Consider the following 22,338-nt stretch of genomic DNA (forward strand, 5'->3'; position numbering starts at 1 on the left):
AGTTTCTTAAAATGTATTAACACATGGTGTCTGTGAAAGGCCGATTTAAAAAAAGTTAATTTGTAAGAAAATGATAGCACTCTAAATGAAACGTTAAATATTCAGACATGAAATCATCCCTTTTTACACAATAAAATAGAATCTATGACTGAAATAAAAAATCCGCCCTATCAAAAACTGATTAACAATGTATCATATAGCTATGAAAAACTGAAAATAAATCGGTTGAATAGTTTTTTTAGTAATCGTGGATACCGTGTTCGAAAAACTTGTTTCGAGAAAAATGTATTTGCAGTTCTCATCAACGTGTGGCAACACGAGAGCGCCCTTCCCTTGTAATACCTATATCTTCGATATTTCTGCGATTTTCGGTCTCAAATTTTGGGAAAAAATTCTTAACATATCAAACACTGAAAATATGTAAAAAGAAATGGATCTTTTCGGCATATCTAGGTGTATGTCCCCCCTTAAAGCATTATCGATACTTTACACTTGAAATGAGTTGCAACTGCTATCGGCGAAGTGCTTGCACATTTTTTACAACAGTCTGTTACACTTTCCTCTAATGATTCGAGGAAAGTAACAAAAGGCCTTCGTCCTCGATTCAGTTAAAATATGCAGCTAACGTTGCAACGCGATTAGACACCCACTTCCTCAAAGGGGTGGAATCGATTAGTTCTCTTTCTTCAAAGAAAACAAAACATTTGAAATTGCCACTGAAGAGTCTGGTTCCCTGTGAAGAATGAGGAACGAAGCCTTCCCTTTTCCACTGGCATGCAATAATCCACGGTATATTAACCGAGTCGTGGTTTAAAATCGTATCTCTCTTTTGCCTTGGTAGGCCGTTTCGGCGTTTCTTTTTTTTTTTTCTTTCTTTCTTTCGTCGTGGTTTGTCAGAGCGGACGAGATTTACAGCAACGGATATACGCATATTGCGGAGTTCATTAACAGGACTGTTAGTAATGGTGTGCACTGGATACCATTTGGTGTAGGTGTACTATGGGGGTGGAGACGCCTGCGCGGGGTGAAATATACCCTATATAAGGAAGCAGACACGTTCTGAAGCGGTACTCAGATTGGGAGAACCGTATCGGAAGTATACTGTGACGGTTTTGCTGAAATGGGTCTCACCAGGAGTTATCTTGTGAGCCTTCTACTTTACGCCTCCATCGTTAACGAGATCCGCCTTCCCGTGGTAAGTTTTGTAACACTCCACCCTTTAGTGTTTCATAGGTTCGAAAGCACTTGAATTATTCTTGCACAGATTGCAACTCCTGCTTCTGTTTATCATTTTATTCTACAGTGGCCTCGACGTTCAGCATACAACTAATTAAAAGTTTTAGAATCTTTCAACCTTTCGTAATGTTTATATATTTTGAAATAATTAACGCATGACATGAATTTTGTTGTTCTGTAATTATTCATTCATCCGCGTTTCTTATTGCGCCTAACAACGCTGAAGTGCCTCACTGTCTCCTTTTACGCGATCGTTCATAATATCTGTCATTGCAAGAAAATCGGATTTTAAGCATAGGTTTTTTGCTATGAATAATGAAATTATTATTTAATTTTCAATCGTCATTTTCAGTCGGTACATTTTGTCGCTGAATAATTTAATTCTGAAAAATTGAAATCGAGCTCTTCCTGTGGATCATTTTAAAAATTCAACTGGACACTTAATGCATATATCTACTTTATTTATAATTGTACACATTTTCACTAGAACGACTGGAATTTTTTCAGTTCACTTCTTTAAAAACTTTATAGTACTCAAAATTCGTAGTCACCAGAGTGCCTAAGCAAAATATATTTTCCAGATATTCCGTTCTATTAGCGGATGCTCTCTCCCATAAGAAATATAAATACTGTTTAATTATTATTGAGAATTCAGTCTAAATTACGTAGAATTTGCTATATTGAGTATTCTTTCGAATGCGAAGAGAAACGTACGATTCGTAGGAATTGATTTACAAAATGTAAAACTAATTCTATATAATTTATGCAACGAATTTATGCGATCTAAATAAATCTATATGTGTTACTAAAGGAGTCTGTACTAATAGGCCGAAACTTCAAGAAAATATACTTTGATTAAACGCTCTGGTTCCCAACGAAATGAATAATTATATGCATTAGTATTCCACATGAAAGTGTCACTATTTCTGTACAGAAAGAAATTTATATGCACTATTCAACTAAATACTAGAAAGCGAAGGAAGTGTCCCATTACGTGCACAGTGAAGAATATAAAACTTATACCGGATAGTAATTATTATGTGGAAAAATCATTTTATTTTAGGGTTAAATTTTGCATGTAAGCAATTATAAAAAAATATGATCGAAACATACAGGCAGGGGCGTACAATCTATACCTATGAATCTTAATTTTTTTTCTTACACTCTTGTGAAAAGTATTTAAAAAAATCGATGTATAGAACTAAAGGACTGGTGGTTGAATATGCGATAAATGAATTTACGACTTTCCTGTGTAACTACTGATCATTTCAATCTCTACGTGCAGATTTTTCATTGCATCTTGAGGTTGAGTGAAACTATTTAATCAGACAGTGAAAAGAGTTCCCCTGAAGAATTTGAAAATTTATGTTTTTTTATAACTCTGCGATTGCAAAACGAAAAAACTCTATGACAGTTTACGTTTTCTTGCTCACCATAATCTGTGCGCTTCAAGAGAACTTAGCATACGGATTGATGCTTAATAGTAACGTGCGAAACAGACACTTCGGATTTTGTATGATATGCAAAATCGAAGTAACACACGACGCAATAATACATCGAGCAATAATTTAAAAAGTCTGTGATTTAATCATTTCGCAATTTTCCACTGGCCACACTTGGAACTTTGCACCAATAATTTGTGTTTCCGATAAAAAATCCTACATAGAAAATTGTTAATCTCTTGACATTTATTAATTCAATATGTGCATTCTTTTTAGCAGAATTGTAACAAACATTTACGAGTAATAATTAAGAAATATCGCTTAGTGTGACCGTCGTCAGGAGATTCCAGTTGTGTGCAGATTATGATTAGTTTTTCACGTTTATGATTTATTGACTCTGAAATCATATTTACAGTGAATAGTGGGGGCAATTTTGAACAAATTCCTAGCAATATCGAATTTTCCATAGTCCGGGAACAGATTTTAAGATGGTAACATAAAAGATATTAAGGATCCATCTGGAGCTTGGTTGATCGGTTATTTGTTAAAGCTTCCAAAAAGCGCTCTGATTTCTGACACAAAGGGAATCACTTGATAAAACGAATGAAATGCCAAAATATGAAGGACACAGCGAACCGTGCATTCTGCCAATAATTAAATCTCTCGGTTGAATTGCTAGTTTTATCCCGTCTAGCTGTGACGAAGGATTCTTTTCCCCATACAGCGGGAACGAATTCAACCACGTCTATCTTTTAGTGAAAAATTCAGGTGGTAATAGTGAAAGGATATGATATGTATGCATATAATGTTCACAGATTTATTATTAAATTAATTTGAAAAATTCATACGAAATATTATTTTAGTAACTGATTCAGCTACATTGAGTTTTATAATAATAAGAAAAAATAGAAATTGCTTTGTTGATTAAAATTCGTAAACGACTAAATAAGGAATAACGGTATGCACTTGATATTCAGTTGATGCTTTTCATTATTCTGTGCGTTCACTACTAAATCAGATTATATTTAAATTGATTGAATTTTTAGTGCGATACAACTACTTCTAGTAAATTTAATTAGTCAGTCCCTTCATGTGCAAACAATACATTTTTATATACGCTAATTTTATTTATTATTAAGAAACGGGTTATAATAATAACAGCAATAATGATATTTTCCCAGATAGTATTAATATACCTACTTCAGAATCTTTCAACATACGTTACGCATAGTTTAATGTAATCCAATGTACTTGTACAATTACATAAGTAAAATAAAAGAAACTCACAGATTGTTAGTATAAAATAATATTAAAGTGTAAGTACGACCATGTTCCACTAATATTTTAATATTACATTTAAAAATAGAAAAGATACATATATTACATAAAGGATGTAGGTATTATGTTTAAAAAAATTACAATGGCTTTAAATGAAATAATAAAAACAATGATACATGTTAAATGATGAAAATAGTGATAACTGCTTTCTGTGAAGAATAAATACGTGAATTTGTTATAAATTATAGAGGAATTGAAATGTAAGACGAAAGTTATCGTTTTGATTAATTAAGAATTACAGTGAGAATGAATTATTCCAAGACAACGAATTATAAGAATATAACAATAGCATTAATAACTATATTACTTAAACAGTGTTAAACGCTTACTGAATATTAAGAATACCATTTATTTAAACAGGGCGGAAATTATTTACCAACGTATTTAATTACTAACCGTAGCATGTGATCTGTTCCAAATGATATTATTCGCGGTTTGATATCTCTATAAAGCCGGAGGAATGAAAGGACGTTCGAAGCTATTTAATCAATATCAAATACGAAAAAGTGAAATTAACTCATATTTTAGTCAAATATATTTTAAAAAAATATGTAACTACTTTGATTGAAACTCGCACGGATTAGAAGTAAAATATTTAACTGGGCCGTGTTTCAGACAAATCTGACGAGTTAACTTGAGAAATGGAATAATGCCAAGCGAAAATTAAAATAATATAGACGGAAAAAATGCAGATAATATGGACGTCCAATATATCTGAACTGATTAAATCGATCAAAAAAACATTCAAAGATACAAATAACGAAGGACGACTTCTATGGTTAAAATTTATCGTTTCATAGTGTTATTTACACAAAAACGTCACAGAACGCTTGACTCTTGGATAGATTTCGTTACGAATATAGGGAAAATAACTATTACCCGTGTAGCTACGTCTGAAATTAGGAAGATTGTTTTAATAAAAAGGAAAGGAAAAGCTTAATCGCCTTTTGAATATTCAGATATTGCAGGAGCCCATATCATGTGATAGTCGTTATTTCCAGGATATTGATTTGTAGTATTTGCGTGTGTAGCGCTCAGTGACTACGTCCTAATGATTAATAAGCAAACAGAAATGCTTGCAATATTTCACGGTGCAGTCAGATATGAACATTAAATTAATGTTTAGCAATTTTAAATTAATATACATCAAAGGTAACTATCCCTAAAAGTTGTTTTGATCAGATAGTTTATTCAGACAATAATTATTTGTAATTTCTAATAAATTGTTCTTTTCATATTATTTGAATAATTTACAGTTATTCATTCGACTAATTGATTGAATACTTTTCGAAAGATTACTCGAATTATACCTGAAGTGATTTTCGTTCGGATATCTAAATTTGATTTAAACTGTTGCAAAACGTCATACCTAAATAACTGAAACATAGAGTAAAAGTATTGTTTACATTAATTCACAAAGTAATTCGGGGAAGTACGTTTTCACCCAGCTAATGGTTATCCGAGTAATGAATAAATATATGTAAATATGTATATTCGTTCATCTAACAAGGGGAGGACACCATGTGGTAGACACCGATTTTGATGAGCCTTGGCAGGATGGATCTATGTCGAAAATAAGTAAATTATTAAAAATTTCATAGTGGCCGTGGGGTTTTAGTGGGTAAAAATCCCACACTACCCTGGCGCCCGCGGGAGATTCCCTTCTGGAGGCGTCGGGGTGCCTTTTAAAGATGTCTCCACGTTAAAAAAACTTTATAAATTTTTTTTTTATAATTTTTTTTTTAACTTGGGGAAATCTTCAAAAGGCACCCCGACTGCTTCAGAGGGGAATCTCCCGGGGGCGCCAGGGTAGTGTGGGATTTTTACCGACTAAAACCTCACGGCCACTATGCAATTTTTAATAATTTCCATGTAAATATCTCTATTATTAAGGCCCATTGGCAGAAACGCTCGGACACCTATTTACTTATTTTCGACGTAGATCCATCGTGCCAAGGCTCATCAAAATCGGTGTCTACCACATGGTGTCCTTCCCTTGTAAGTACGTTACTCACATACATTTTTATTTAAATAGAAGCTTTTTCGTTATTAACAAACATAAATTTATTCATTATGTGAATAAAATTATGGCCAGCACTGACTATGGTATAAGCAATTTATTTATTTGAAATAAAAATATTTAAAATGACTTCTGCTTTTTCTACATTAACTAGGTACTATTTCTTATGTGCGGGTAAAACATTGCAATAATACGTCTTATTAACTACAGACGGTGTTAATCATATCACATTTTACAAAGAAAATAAATTTATTTCACGTGCATATTGGACATGTTCACTTTATGGATGATACTATGTAAAAAATAATTGCGGCCGACTTATAACATTAAAATAAAAAATACCTAAACGGAGAAAAAGAAGATCTAAAAAATGAGGTTCCAACGGCACTTTGTTATGCAGGTGTTGTTGCCATCAGTGCAGTCATAATTTTTAGGTTCTAATGCTATTCGAAATGCTTCCTAATGAAGACACAATTAATTTTCCATTTAATTTTAATAAGTGTTGCTCACAGGTGGTACCACAAAATTTCAATGCACCACGGAATTTTGTTATACCATATGGTTTTAAATTGACAAAAAAATAATTTTTCATATTTTATATGATTAGTACCGTCTACTGGAATACATTAGTGTTACTAACTCAATTTCGCAAAAAATATGGGTTAGTTCGTTTTTGTTCTCAGTGCCTCAAAGTATAGAACAGTTTCCGAAAGAGAAAGAAATTAATGTTACCTTTATCATTTGAAACCTTACAGGTTAGTCTACATTTTAGAAAATTTACTTAAGTATGTTGCACTACTTGTGAAAATTAATAGAACTTTTTACTCTCCGATCTTTTTTCGCCTATATAACCTATAGGTACACCAAATTATACCAGCACTTTGCGTTCAGTCAGTAGCCAATGCAAGGGAACGATGAAAGAGTGAGAGAGAGAGAGAGGGGGGGGAAAGCTAGAATATTTCGCGCGTCACGCATTTTCCCCTGCAAATTGCAACTACCTGACTGGAATTTTCTTATTTGAAATAAATTAATCGTAAATATGTTACACGTGGATGACTTTATTTTACAATCTGTTGCCAACATATAATAATAGAAACATTTAGTTGCATTGAAAAAAAATATTGATGACCTTGAAATTTCGAAAAAATAAGGAGAATAATATTTAGAGAATTTCAGAGACAGTTAGAGACAAATAAGTTTGTCCAGAACGATACTTCTACCTATTGGAAAGCAATATAGATATGTAGATATTTACGTGTGCCCTTTTAGATGGGCCATTTCAAGAATCAGCATAGTAATTTTGTCTATAAATTATTATTTTCTTAGTATTTGTGCTAAATGAAGCTTACTACACGTGGGGCATGCGCAGACAGCCGATGTTAAAAATTGTCTAGCTTCGCATTAAAAAAGTCGACTTTGTCACTACGATTTAGTTTACTAATCAACTTTTTTCCCCTTTTTCTATTGTGCGCATTAAAGTGTCCTCTCTACTGTAAAGTCTAAAATCGTAAATGCAGAGCGCTACCTAAATGATGGTACAAGCGGACAGGAGGTGATTGCTTATGCGAAAATGAATCAAAAGCGTAAGATAAAATTTTGCCATCCCAGGCTTGGTTTTGGTAATAATCGATTTTGAAATTTTATTGAGCACGCATAGGCCTGACTAACAATAAGAATTGGTAGAATGCAACGGAAACTATATGGCGGCTTCATATTAATACTACACAGTACGATACTACATATGCAATTTAGCGCACAACAAAATAGGACACAGAATTTTTTTAGTGCGCATCAGGATAGCGCACAGCAAGATTTCACGCACAAGATAGTACATACAGGGTCAGCGTTTTATCCTGCAACCTGCGCTCGCGCGGACTTGTAAAATGGCAACAGCGCCTCGCGGACGCATTCCACTGCAACCATGCACCGGCCCAGCAGAGAGCTACTAGCGACCGCTGGACAGCAGTGATGCCAGAGCTGCGAAAATTTTAGGATGGTCTCTTTCAAATTAACGTCGCAAAGAGCTATTGGGAATTTCCCGGCCCAGGTAATCGAGCCGCGCGCTCCGCTTTTATGATCGGTCTACCACTCGCACCCCAGATTACTGTAATGACGTTTGAAAATAATGTCGACTGATCTCGTACCCGTTTCAATTTAAAAATTTTAGCTACGACAGGGTTGACCGCAGTGCTATACCCTTGTACGGAGAGATTTTTCGCCACCTGCGTGTAAAAGCCACAATAATGGCGCATCGTTCCAAAAAATGACATTAACGGAAGTCGGTATAGGCGTGGCGTTGAGTAGCTAAAATTCAAGCACCGCTGCAATCAAAGACACGTCTATTAGTTACCCGTTACGTCCGATCTATGCATGCACTGCATTAAGGATAAAATTATAAAAAAAGAAAACCAGAAATATAGATTATGAGGTTTGCAGAACTAACTGAATTGCAGAACTAATTGAATAAAAATTTAATTTCTCAATTTCTGAAAGTAATGATACAGAAACAACTAGCCTATTGTCTATAAACACCATGAATTTTAAAAAGACCAATAAATACAATAGTTTGCAAAAGCTTTTCACAACAATTATGGTTAAAAAATTGATAGAAAAAAATTAAGTAAATGTAAACTATGTTATATTATCCATCATTAAGAAGGAATGATTTGTTCTCATTTTTCGGCACAAACTGCATTCCAATAACTTTTATAGTTCAAAAGTTATACGAAAAAGGCCCCAATTTTTTTAACCCGAGCCGGGAAATTCTGAATAGCTCTTTGCGGCGTTAATTGGAAAGAGACCATCCCAAACTTTTCGAAGCTCGGGCATCACTGCTGTCCAGCGGTCGCTGGCAGCTCTCCGAACGAATGCCGGGACGGTGCATGGTTGTAGTGGAATGCGTCCGGGAGGCGCTGTTGCCATTTTACGTGTTCGCGCGAGCGCGGGTTGCAGAATAAAACGCTGACCCTGTATATATGATAAACTTATCGATGAACTGGGCCCTTGCCCTTCTCATCGCCGTCGACTGTTTCACAGTTGATGGTATTAAATAGTTGGGGTTAGATCAGGGCGGGCGGCGCGTATAGCATGGTAGCGAACCGATGTGAGTTTGGGGATGTTCAAAATGAGACTGCGGTTACAAGTATCGCGTGATGAGGTCAATATCAGTTTTGATTTGCGAGATATTCGCAAAAAACTTTACTTAACACTAGAATTACCGAGTTTAACACATGCTCACATCGGTTCGCAACCATGCTTTACGCGCCCGCGGGCGGGCGCGCCGCGCCCCCCGCCCTGTCTAGCCACAACCAATACTAATACCGTCGGCTGTTTCTCATATGTTTTTGACAACATATGTCAAGGTCATTGAAAGCGGTGAGACGGTGGCTTTCGATATATTATGCCGAAAGTTCTTTTATTAAGGGAACATTCTACTGTCAGTGACGATTGTAATTATTTTCATTTTAAGGGGACATTCTACTCTCTCGGCCGAAAAAATCGGCCACTTTTCGGTGATGGTTTTTATAATGAAATAAACACTTAACGTTTTCGAATTTCTGGGGGTATATTCTACCGCTCTTGAAATACAAGAAAAAATCTTTGTTGTTTGTTTATTTCATTAGTTTACATAAATATTTCGCAGTGAAGTTGGCGGTTTCAGAATTGCTGGCGGTTGAAATTTCGGGCGACTGGATCATCGGAAATAAAAAAAACCAAACATATTTCTAATTCGCAGGAGTATGGTGGTTATCTCGCTTTCCACGAGAGAACAATTTTGAAAGAAAAAAATATTAAAATGGGAGTCGATCAAAGTTGAAAGTACCGAAAAGGGCATTTCTTTTCTGTTTAATAGATATAAAATGTGGGGAAATATTACAAAATCTTAAGATATTTGTGGTTAGCGAGATAGCCATACTCATGCAAATTAAAAATATGTTTGGTTTTTTTGTTTCCAATGATCCAGTCGTCCGAAATTTCAATCGCTCGCAATTCACTGCGAAATATTTAAGTAACCAAGTAAAATAAAAAAACAACAAAGATTTTTTCTTCTATTTCAAGAGTGGTACAATATACCCCCCGAAATTCGAAAAAGTTAAGTGTGTATTTCATTATAAAAACCATCATCGAAAAGTGGCGGATCTTTCGACCGAGAGAGTAGAATGTCCCCTTAATATCTTCGAAACTAAGGCCGGCCGCCAAAAAGTTTAAAGGGAAATGTTGTTTAGAATAACGACCTTGACAACATATGTGAAGGTCATCGAAATCGGCGAGGACGCAGTTCATCGGCAAGTTTACCGTGCTATCGTGTTGTACACTAAATAACATGTATGTTAAGCTGCATGTATTCTAAATTGTATGTGCACTATCTTGTCTGTACTATCTTGGGCGTGAAATCTTACTGTCCGCTATCCTGATGTGCGCTAAAAAATGTGCGTTAAACTACACGTGTTCTAAATTTTATGTGCGCTATATTCTGTGTCCTGTTTTGATATGCGCTAAATTGCATGTGTAATAGGGCGGAGCGGAAAATTTAAATTTGAATTTTCAGTTGGCCTGGGTGCGAGATTCTTGTCTTTTGATTAACTAAGCACATCTGTAAACAAATTTTGGAAAAATATTCATGTCTGCAGGTTCCTTTTTCTCCTAAAAATGATTATGTAATCATACTATATAGGCGAAAATTTAAATTTGAATTTTCAGTTGGCCTAGGTCCGGGATAGTTGTCTTTTGATTAACCAAACACAACTGTAAAAAAATTTGGAAAAATATTCATGTCTGCAGGTTCCTTTTTCTTAAAAAATAATTATATGATTATATGGTTAAAAGGAACCTGCAGACATGAATATTTTTCCAAAATTTGTTTACAGTTGTGTTTGGTTAATCAAAAGACAACTATCCCGGACCCAGGCCAACTGAAAATTCAAATTTAAATTTTTGCCTATATAGTATGATTATATAATCATTTTTAGGAGAAAAAGGAACCTGCAGACATGAATATTTTTCCAAATTTTTTTTTACAGTTGTGTTTGGTAAATCAAAGGACAACTATCCCGGACCCATGCCAACTGAAAATTCAAATTTAAAGTTTCGCCTATATAGTATGATTATATAATCATTTTTAGGAGAAAAAGGAACCTGCAGACATGAATATTTTTCCAAATTTTTTTTTACAGTTGTGCTTAGTTAATCAAAAGACAACTATCCCGCACACAGGCCAACTGAAAATTCAAATTTAAATATTCGCCTATATAGTATCGCTCTGCCCTAATGTATAATATCGTACTGTGTAGTATTAATATGGAGGCGCAATTTCGAATTCTTCGTATACGAGGATTCATTCCATTCGCAGTTGAACCACAGGAATTTATTGATAAATTCTGTTATTTTGTAGTCGGGTGCACGTATACTTAACGATTATTTGAAAATCGATTTTCTCGAAAACTAAACCTCGGATGAAAAATTTTATTCCAAACTTTAGATTTATTTTCGTACAAGGAACCACCTGCTGTCTGTTTGTACCACACTTTCGGCCACACCCTAAATACAAAAAATATATAATAAATTGTTTATGCTCTCCCCGTGTCTGTATCAGTGTCGTCAAAGTCGTATGAATTTTAATAAAAATCGTTACAAATTTTTCGAACGTGGGAAGCATCTTTGACTGATCATCTGAAACTATGTTGCATTGCTGAAAAGCATTGATAACATATTGATGCGAAGAGCTGACGCGATGATATTGAGGATGTTATTAAATTTCAGGGCTCCACTTCCCTAGATCCCTCTTTAATACTTTGCTTGTTTAACCTTTTTTATTTTCATATCTGCAAAAATTTTGAATACTTTATCAGTTTCTCAAGTAACGCAAAAGTTTTATGTTTTAATGAAGAACTTTAATAAAAACTTCCATATACTTTGAATTTATGTAACGGTTACTGTTCACAGATTACACCAAAAAGTTAGATGATGTAAATGGAAGGTTTAAACTACAAAGTTATTGATAAGCGGATGCAAAAATTGTTCAGTTGAATAATTAATTCTAATGCTCTATTCTAACGTTGTATATCTAGCACAGTTATATATTAGAAGTATTACATTTATTTCCTACATGCCAGTGGTTAATAGTTAAACTATAGGCGTGCTGTTCCATTATTCTCTACTCAAAATAGGTTTTAGCTGTAGCTACTGTGAAGTTTTATTGTCCGTCGTAGATAAATATACCTAAAACTGTAGGAACTTTTTCAGCGGGCTCGGCGCGGCTGTAAGAAGTGTTTTAAGTTCACGCTATAAATTTATGCATATATAACACCGACTTCTTCCATTACTCCACCTTCAAACTTTGCAAGGCCTCGGAAATTTCTAAGATCTCCGTTTTATCAAATACAGCATGTGCCATCAAATATGTATTACATTTTTACCTACATCATTAAGTATGTTCTGAAATTAAAAGTAAAATTCAACGCGTTCTTATTAATGATCGTTTAATATAGGTACTTAAATAATAATGAACATTGCACGCAATAAGTATCACTAATTTTCATCTATCTTTGTGAATTTGATAGAAAAAACTTTTAATTTTGTCACCACATTTCTCTCATATTTGTTTTAGAATAATAAACCCTTGTAGCTGCAATGCTGTTACGCAATTAAAAGGAAACAATGTGAAACGACACAGGAAGTTATGTGTTTTCAAAATCGAGAGTTGTAGAGGCGTTTTAATAGGAATGCTTCCCCATTTATTTCACGCATTCAGCGAGACAATTGTTATCAAGAAAACATTATCCGTGGAGAAAATTTAATTAGTTTTGAAGAGAGGTTGTGAATTGTCTTCTGCTCAAGTTCCTCAGCTGCGGTCTGTAGATGACACGTGCCCAACTTCATTTACATTCCATCGCGCTTTAAAACTGAAGCAGCATCTTCTTAATAAGCCAGTAGTGCGATTTAGTGAAACACGTTAATTGATTTGTTATTACATTCATATTACTATGAATTGTTTGGAAATATGTGATTCTTGTAGAGTCTTCTTTAACTGTAAAAGTTTTGTATTTTATTGCTAGAACGTTCCAAGTTATAACAGTAGGTACCTATTACCTCGTTATCGCACCTACGCATTTGCATTAATATTATATAATAATTAAGAGTTTATAAAATTCTGTGAATGCACAATGTTGAACATTTTATTAACGTAGGTGGTCGTTTTCATAGCCAATGCGTTAAAAGTTTCATTACTATTATTATTTTCGTAATTACGAACAATTTAATGAATAAAGCAATATTGTATATATGTATATATGCATATACACACAAACATGCTTCAGGATTGAATTGTTCATAGTAAAACAATTTTTTAAATTAAATCGAAATAAAAATCTGTACATCTTTTTGTATTGTAAAATATTATTCCGTATAAAAATTTGATTCAGTTACTTTATGGTGGATTATGTATTTTATTGATATAAATACAAGAATTTTGTACACGTACAATACATTCATATTTAAAAAGTGTTAAGAGTATATGCAAAAGGAGAACTCGATTTTTTTGGACACGTTCATAGTGTTTTTGTGTGTGAAATAGTTTTTATGGAGGAACTGCTATCAAATTCTGAATGTTACTCAACCTTGTGGCATAAGACTGTGGCATGTTTGTGAAAATAAATATTTATGACTTCAACGCTACCTAAATGGACAAGTTCATGCATGACATAAATTGTATCGATCTGTAGGTTGTTGATTACAATTCGTAGCTATACTTGATAGTTGAACAATAAACAGTAAGATGTACCTGAAATTATCACGACCCGAAATCAAGTGTAATCTGCTATGAAGACCTTCTTTGTATCATCGTCGTGGCTTTATCATCGATCAGTAATTTCCGTTTCGAGCAAGCATGATGAGAGTAAATGAGAGCATACCGTATGAAAATCGAATACACACTAGGAAATAATACTTGTTTCAAAACGATAGCTTCATCGTTCTATGACAGAATACCAGATGTTAATAGCATTGAACAATAATTCGATTCTTATGTATTGATATTTAACCATACATTTTGCAATTGGTGGCAATAAACTTACACTTTTTTTTTAATAATTCAGTATATAGGACTATTCTATTGAATTTTGAATATGTAAATCGTCCTAATATTATAAATTTCTCTGTAATAATTTTTTATTCGGAAATAATTAATGTGTTACTGTAGTAGATTGATGAATATTTTAAAGGAATTAATATCATCAATTCTCAGACTTTGTTGTCAGTTTAAAGTTTTGTAAAACTAGGTACGCTTACTGTAATCTTTTTTCCATATTTCACGTAAAACGCTTCTTATTCTAGTAGTTATTAAAGTAGACAAATACAGGGTCATCATTTAATCTTGCAACCTCCGCTCGGGCGAACAGGTAAAATGGCAACAGCGCCTCACGGACGCATTCCACTGCAACCATTCACCGGCCCGGCGTTCGGAGGGTCGCCAGCGACCGCTGGACCGTAGTGACGCTCGAGCTTCGAAAATTTTTCGATGGCCTCTTTCAAATTAACGACGCAAAGAGCTATTCGGAATTTCCCGGCCCGGGTTGAAGAATTTGGAGCCTTTTTCGTATAACTTTTGAAATATAAAAGATATCAGAACGGAATTTGCCTCGAAAAACGAGGAAAAATTATTCCCTCTTAATGATAGATAACACAAAAAGACTCCGCTATGAAATTGTTATGTAAGGTGATCCCTAAACTCAAAAATCGACATGAGACGAAATCCTTTGAATACGTTTTCGAGATATCGCCCGATGAATATTTTGGTATTTTTTTAAGAAGAAGACCCGACTTTTTTGGCCATATCTCGCGTTAGAGTCGACCGATTTGATCGCGACGACTCTTAAATAAAAGGTAATTAAATTGCATACAACTCTTTCCTACAGTGTTTTCCAATCGGACCAATAGTTTGGGAGGAATCGAGCGAAACTTAAGAAAAATGTAATGTTTTGGGGCCGAAATTGAAATCGAAAATTCACTACATAGCCTGGAAGACAGAAATTATCATGTGACGTCCAGTTTCTTATTTTTTTTAACTTAAAGTGCGCATCTTTACGAAGAACACAAGCCCAACCTGAGCAAAATCCATACACAAATAAGGAAGTTATGGACGATAAAGCGGGAGTGCCTATTTTCAACTGTTTTCCTATTTTTGCATTTTTTCTTATTTCTTGACGAATTACGTATTTGTCTTTAATGAAAACAAATTTAAATGTATTTTATTTTTTTAATTTTATTTTTTAAAAACAATTTTGGCTCTTTCTCTTTATTAAAATAATTATTTTTTAGTTTTTAATGTTTTTTTTTAATTTTGATCAAATTAAATAAAATCGTTTAACTTCAATTTGTTTTGTTAATATGCAATTAAAATCTACCGCAAGTTACTGGGCAATAGCCGTAAATGAATTTCGGTGTCGACCGAATGAATCGTTGGGTTGGAATTCAAATCTGGATCTTTCATTTGCCGGGAAATTACTCTACCAATTTAAATTATACAATTTTGCTTTCTGAGCGTAGCACATATTTGGAAATGGTAACGCGTATAATATTTGGGCGACCAAACAGTGTTATGTTATTTTCAGTATGGCATTTCGGTTGCAATACACGAGTACTTACAGTTTCTTTCAACTTTATGCGCGCAAATAAACTTTAAAAGGCAACTCGTAAGATTGGAGAAATACTTAATACTTATGTACATATATCAAAATCCATGTAAATATATTAAATGCTTTTGGCTTTACGTATAAACCTTATCTCTAAATTTGCTTAGAAAATACAGTCCAGAAAATTGTTTCGCCAAGACAACCCTTCGTGGTCACACGGGGTGTATTGCACCCCAAGAGCAATTTTCGAGTTAAAATGTCACGTCCTTACAACTTCCAAAGGGGATTTATCGCAAAAAAATTAAAAAAAATTAAGAAATCGTTTTTTCACACAAAAAACGTGGGAAATCGCTCATTTTCAACTTTATCATATTTTATCATATCAAAATTTACATTTCTAAAAAAAGGCTCTTAGACCATGAGTGTATAAATATTACGAATGTAGAATTATCACTGAAAAGTTAAAAGATTCAAAAATACGAAAATGGTAACTCAAAAAAAAATGACGCTGATGTACAGTAAACCCCATGTAACCAATTTGTGATTATAAAAAGGTGTGACCACGAAGGGCTAATATAAATTCTTTTACTATAACAAAGTTCTGTGAATTGTTAAACCTAGGTACACTATGTAAGTAAGATTTAGAGAATTGAGTCAGGATCTCACTGTAGAAAAGGTGTTTCTTTTAAGGACGAAATTCATTTGCAATAAACGAAACTTACGTTATTAGTTCTATTTACGTAACTCGTCAGAGTCACACACGGTTGTGCCATACGGTGTAAATTTTCGCGGGCATATACCTACTGCAGCTGGGCAACTTTACATATCCTGTCGCTATGAATATAATTAAATTCCAAGTGTGTGGCGATTTAATTTCGGGAATTGCAACTATTATTAATATTCGTAATGCGCGTAAAATATCTAAATATTCGCGTAAAATATGCAAATATGCACGTAAAATACTAAAATATATCGGCAACATGTACGATATGGGTTTAAAATATAGAGCATTATCTACGATAGAATATTTAACAATACTTTTGCAATTACTATAGTACGTTATAGTTTGCGTCACAGTAAATTACAAGCAAGTTCTCTAAATATATAGGTAGGTGCTTGTTAATCATTGACGTTTGCCTGCGAAGATTAATTTGTAGGCAAATAATAATTTATTAATAAAATAGGCCACTTTTAATGTTTCGTTGCACCTCGTGGGAGTTTCAGTTCCTATGAATTGGACGATTTATGACTTTCGCGGAGAGAAATATTTTCCACGAACCTATCTACTTTTTGCAATGTAACGTGATATCCTGGAATATATAAAACCAGGAGCTGATTCTCGGCACGTGCGAAATCGTCTTTTCCGGGAAATGAACGATAACGAACGGAAATCGTATGAAAGTGTTATAATAGAGACATATGTATTCATTGAGCTCGTTTGCAGTGCCGTTCCATTGATATACAGTGAATCATGACTGGACATTTTGCTTTGAAACAGTTTTTTCAACGGAAGGTGACACTTTATACTCCATATCTTGAGAAATGTGTTTCGCTTGAAAGCTCCGAAATCCTCTGAAGGAAGAAAGCTTGACAGGAGACTTGTAACAATACTAGACGCCTACGTACTTTTATTTATCTAGGAAATATTGATTTTACACAAGAAGCAAATACAGTTTCGAAATAAAAATAAAATTGAAACCTATAAGCAGCACTAATTGTAAGTCGTAATTGTGATGTACAATAAATATTATTGGGTCGCTTGAACTGTAAGAATTTTTTATTTGAAAGCAGCTGCGTTCATTTGTTGTTCTATTACAGTTATTTTGTCATATCAAATGCTATATTATAATCGCCCGCGGAACTAATTTCTTGTAAATATCTTTGCCTCAGTTTCTCATTCAAATAATCGGAAAAAAATTTATCAAAAAAATGTTGATATTACAGGTAAAAAGTTTGATTTTTCCAGAAATGAGAAAATTTACGCCTTTATAGCTGTGCTTGCGTATTTTAATTCTAATTAATATTTATGTTGTTACAGCTATATTAAGCGAGTGCCATTAAGTTTAGAACTTTCGGAACTGTTAAATTGCTGATATCACAAATTCTTCATTTTCAGGTAATTTAGTTTCTAACAAAAAGATCGAAATCTTTAAAGAAATGGAAAGGAGGGTGGTACAAAATTGCCAAATTTACGTTTCCGACATCTAAAATTTTAGTAAGAAGTAATTTTATAGGTCCAAAACAATTATAAAAGCATAATTGTTTACGGGAAATACGATAGGAAAGTAGTAAAAGAAGCAGGTGGAAAGGATGGCGACCAATTAAGTTGTTGAACTTTACATGATCATAACATCGAAGTGAATCCACGAAGTGCAACAATTCCAACGCTATTTTCTAGATAAAAATATGTATATGTTGAAAAGTAACGAAAGAAAATTAGTTAACAATCATTGCAAGTGATAAATTAACGATGTAGGTATTCCCGAAAATGTGTTTAGAATTAAGGCAGTGAGAGCAGCAACGGATTAACCTAATTTTTTCCAAAATAGTTAGTAGCAATAACGTAGGTATTCTATTAAGCTCTACTAATCATATAAAATAGGAAATTATTTTTTTTTAATGTCGGTTGGTCCATTGTCAATCTCACTGTCTTAATTGTCTTCTAACTAAAGAAGAATTCTTAGGTTTCGTTCTCCTCTTCTTTAGATGGTAGTTCATCAGTAAAATAATTGCAGGAAACGGATTTGTGGGTAAAATGCAAGACAATGAATATCTTTAACGACACAACAAGCTAATCAATGACGGCTCGTCACAAACACCCTATGTAATGTGGAAATAATTCATGGAAGGATAAAGCAACGTTATAAACATTTCAATAAAACCATTCACAACGCCACACAGTGGTCAAAAATCGAGGAAACCTGCCCAAAATATGAAGGTGACCTTTGATTTGTACAAAATTAAGTATACTTAACCAGCGGCCGTAGCCGTGATGGAAAACACCGGTTCTCGTTAGATCACCGAAGTTAAGCATCACGGGGCGGTGTACTGGGGAAAGATGGGAGACCACCTTTCTCCTGGTGCGCTACTGCTGCTGGGACCCGAAGGAGAGAGGAGGGGAAAAAATGGGACTATAGTTCGTTGGGCAATATAAGCAAAAATGCTTGAAACGCCATCCTGTGTAAAAACACAGGAAAAACAAAAATACAAATACAAATAAGTATACTAAGGTTTTCGAGGTCGCTGATTACGAATCTGAAGTCAAAATTGCAAAAAACAAAATGGCGCACCCAATATGGCGAACGCGCATATCAGAAAAACATCCGATTTGGTCTAAACTTGGTATCCTGGAGTTTTCTAGGCCGCTGATTACAAATTTTAGGTCAAAATTGCAAAAAACAAAATGGCGGACTCAATATGACGGACGCGCATATCAGAAACACATCAGATTTAGTCTAAACATTGTATCATCAACACAACAGCCAAATCCTGCTTCATCTATTGAGCTGAATGGAGTAGTTCGACTATGTATACGTACATTTGATGAAAATCGAATATAGAAAAGTGAGATTGGATTTTTAAAAAAAAAAAAATTTTTCACCATGAATTTTTCTCAAACTCTTTTAAAAAATTTGTCGACACAAGTTTGCAGCGCTTATTATACCATTAAACTTTTGTTTGAAATATTTTCTTCTGTCTATTGTACTTTAGGAGTTATACGCGAAAAAGTGGGAGTGCCTATTTGACTTTGAGCGTAGTTTTCACACGCTTCAAGAGCGATAGAGCACGAATGAAATATACCGTTGCTCTTGTCTCGAGTTACTCTATAAACCCCCAAAGTTGCGTTCCAATCGAAGAGTCCGGAGTTCTATTTGTACTTTAACTTATTAAAAAATGTCCCAGCTGCAAAGTTGCAAAAAGTAGCAAATGCAAATAATTTTTTCAGACTCTCTGCACTTGTGTGAACAAGTTCCAAGAAGCCCCAAGGTGTAACAAATCGGAACTATTTTTTGAGAGGCCGTCAAAGTACAAAGACTGTAAATTTAGACTAAATCTGATGTTTTTCTGATATGCGTGTCCGCCATTTTGGGTCCGCCATTTGTTTTTTTTTTGCAATTTTGACTTCAGATTCGTAATCAGCGACCTCGAAAACCTTAGTATACTTATTTTTGTACAAATCAAAAGTCACCTTCATGTTTTGAGCAGGTTTTCTCGATTTTTGGCCACTGTGCGCCATAGTGCGTTCCCTTTTATTGATTTTAAACTCGTTTGTTCTCTACTTAACGCTACATTTGAGCCTATACCTACGTCACAACCTGATGAACTTATTATGAACAGGATACGCGAGTATCTAAGGTTTAGGTATCTATCAGATTTAGTTTGTAACGAAAATTTGTCACTAGAATTTTTTTCTCAGTTATAGTTTTTTTCTCATCTATAGATCTCCGTTTTATATGCACCTATTTAGTAGCGAACGAGAAAAAAACGAGTAAGCATCTTGGCTGGAATTATTAATAACCACTATTTTATTAAAAGATGGGGAGAATGAATCTACACCCTGTGACATTTAACATCTACCACATAGTGCTCAGAAGAACAATTAAAAATCTTTTAACAAACAAACAGCCGCAAAGTGGCGCCAGTTAATTTTAAAATATTAATGCTGATGTTACAGGCTACAGATAAGAAGCCTGGGCAACGCCGGACACTTTAAACTAGTGATCAAATAAAGTCAACAACTTCTAATTGGTAGCCCTATGCACCCCCCTTTACCTGCTTTTTCACTACTTTCCAATCGTATTTCCCGTAAATAATTAGGGCAAACTTGCCTAAATCGCACCCCTTAAGAACAAATGCTTATTACATGAAAAATAACAGGGAAAATGAAACGAAATTAGTGATAATCAACTGTTTATTAATAGAATAAACAGTTTAATAAACTCAAGCAACAAAAAGTAATGAACTTCTATTCATAAAAACGATTTATTTTTAATATGAAAAAAGTACGATTTAGGACATCCGAAATCATTCTTGGATTTTTCAATTTTTTCTGTGCGATTACATACATGTAGAATTGGGATCGACGGTCGTGGGCGGAATTAAGTAGTAACACATCGTAAAGTGATAAAAGTGTGTATTTAATGAAAAAAGATATTGAATGCTTCTCGCAACGTGGCTTGGCGAAGACTGCCCGCCGACGCACGCCGGTATTGCCGGTTGCCGCCGCTTTCAAGAGCGTTCCTCGAAACAAAAGCCTATTTTGCGATCCATCATACATATAGTCCAGTCCTGAACGGCTGAATGCCCGCCGGGCAAAAATTTTCGAGAGCGGTGGGGAAAGAGCGTCGTAAGCGCTAAACCACGCCTTCATGAGCAACAGTGTCGTGGTGGGGAGTGCTCGTGAGTGAGGAGTCTGAAGCCCATTAAAGCTAGCAACCAGCTCTGCTCAGATGTATGATGTGTAGCGAGAAACTGGATGTGTACAGAAATTTGTTTTGCTATTTCCTGAACGTTTTTTAACTTCCTCAACATATTTACAGAGCCACTGATACAGGTTTAAAAAATATTGACATACACCAGGTATAGAATTATTATTTAACAATATTTTTTTTAAAGAAAGGAGTACATAGGGGTTATAAATATATATAATAAACATATATCATACTGGGAATTTTAGCAATTAGTTAAATGTTTTTCCTTTTATAACAGGCTATTTTAAAAACGATGAGTTGTACACTTTAGGAACAGCGGTTCACGAACAACGTGAAAAGTCACGTCCGTACTGTAAACCCTAATCCATATTACATGTATATGAATGCGACAAAATGCTGTTGTTTTTTTTTGTAACGGTAAGATATCTAAAAATTACAATACTTTTCAGAAAGAAAATTAGCTGTCGACGTCTCAATGACTCGTTGCATTTCACCCCATTTCGATTCAATACGTTCTGCTGGCTAAGAGTGCCGCTGAATGTCAGCAACCCACCTTACAGTTTACACGCATACTACAGCAGCTAGTGGCCACAGGGTGGGGGAACTGCTTACGACGTCGCTCTTTGCTTTGCTCACGAGCAATCGAGAGCGCTCTTGCCCACCACATCCTAGCTGTGCAGGCCTGGTAGAGTCTAAGAGCTGGCTACATAGGGGTTAACGTGACTCAATGCGTCACAGTTCTTATTTAAAAATGTTGGATTACTGTTGCCGAATACGAAATCGCTGGTCTGCTGCGTCAGTCCGGGGAACTAACGCGGGGGTGGACGGTCAAAGAGGTAAAATTTCTAGCGCAATATCGTCATTCTTGCAGTTCTGAAATTTCACATACCATGCCGGAAGCATATTGGCCGTTCCAATATGCGGTCGGCGGCAATCCCACTATTGCCAAGGAGAAACAGATGTATACTTCTCCCTTGCACTAGCGCGCAAGCCACGTATCGCCATTTTCATCGACGTCTGCCATGGTCTTATCCTCCACTTGGAGGTGTGCCATTTCGCATATCGTTCATTAAATGCGTAAAAAATAAGTATATGAAATTCAGAACTGCAAGAATGAAGTTATTGCGCTAGAAATTTTACCTGTTTTGCCGTCCACCCCCGCGTTAGTTCCCTGGATTGATGCGGCAGACCAGCGATTTCGTATTCGGCAACACTAAACCAACATTTTTAAATAAGAACTG

General features: G+C 34.8%; 1 protein-coding gene across 3 annotated transcripts in view; it reads left to right on the forward strand.

Annotated features, from left to right (window-relative positions):
• Nucleotides 1-811: 811 nt before the first annotated feature.
• Nucleotides 812-22,338, forward strand: part of Nplp1 (Neuropeptide-like precursor 1) — a 76,803-nt gene continuing 55,276 nt past the window's right edge. Inside the window, exon 1 of one of the 3 annotated variants that reach the window (XM_076813253.1) lies at nt 812-1,195. In XM_076813253.1, the coding sequence (XP_076669368.1) occupies nt 1,121-1,195 (75 nt within the window). In that variant the 5' untranslated portion in view covers nt 812-1,120. The remainder of the gene's footprint in view (nt 1,196-22,338) is intronic. The other 2 variants (XM_076813251.1, XM_076813254.1) reach the window with 2 other exon arrangements.

The sequence above is a fragment of the Andrena cerasifolii genome, chromosome 5 (assembly GCF_050908995.1).
Source record: "Andrena cerasifolii isolate SP2316 chromosome 5, iyAndCera1_principal, whole genome shotgun sequence".
NCBI classification, from domain to species: Eukaryota; Metazoa; Arthropoda; class Insecta; order Hymenoptera; family Andrenidae; genus Andrena; species Andrena cerasifolii.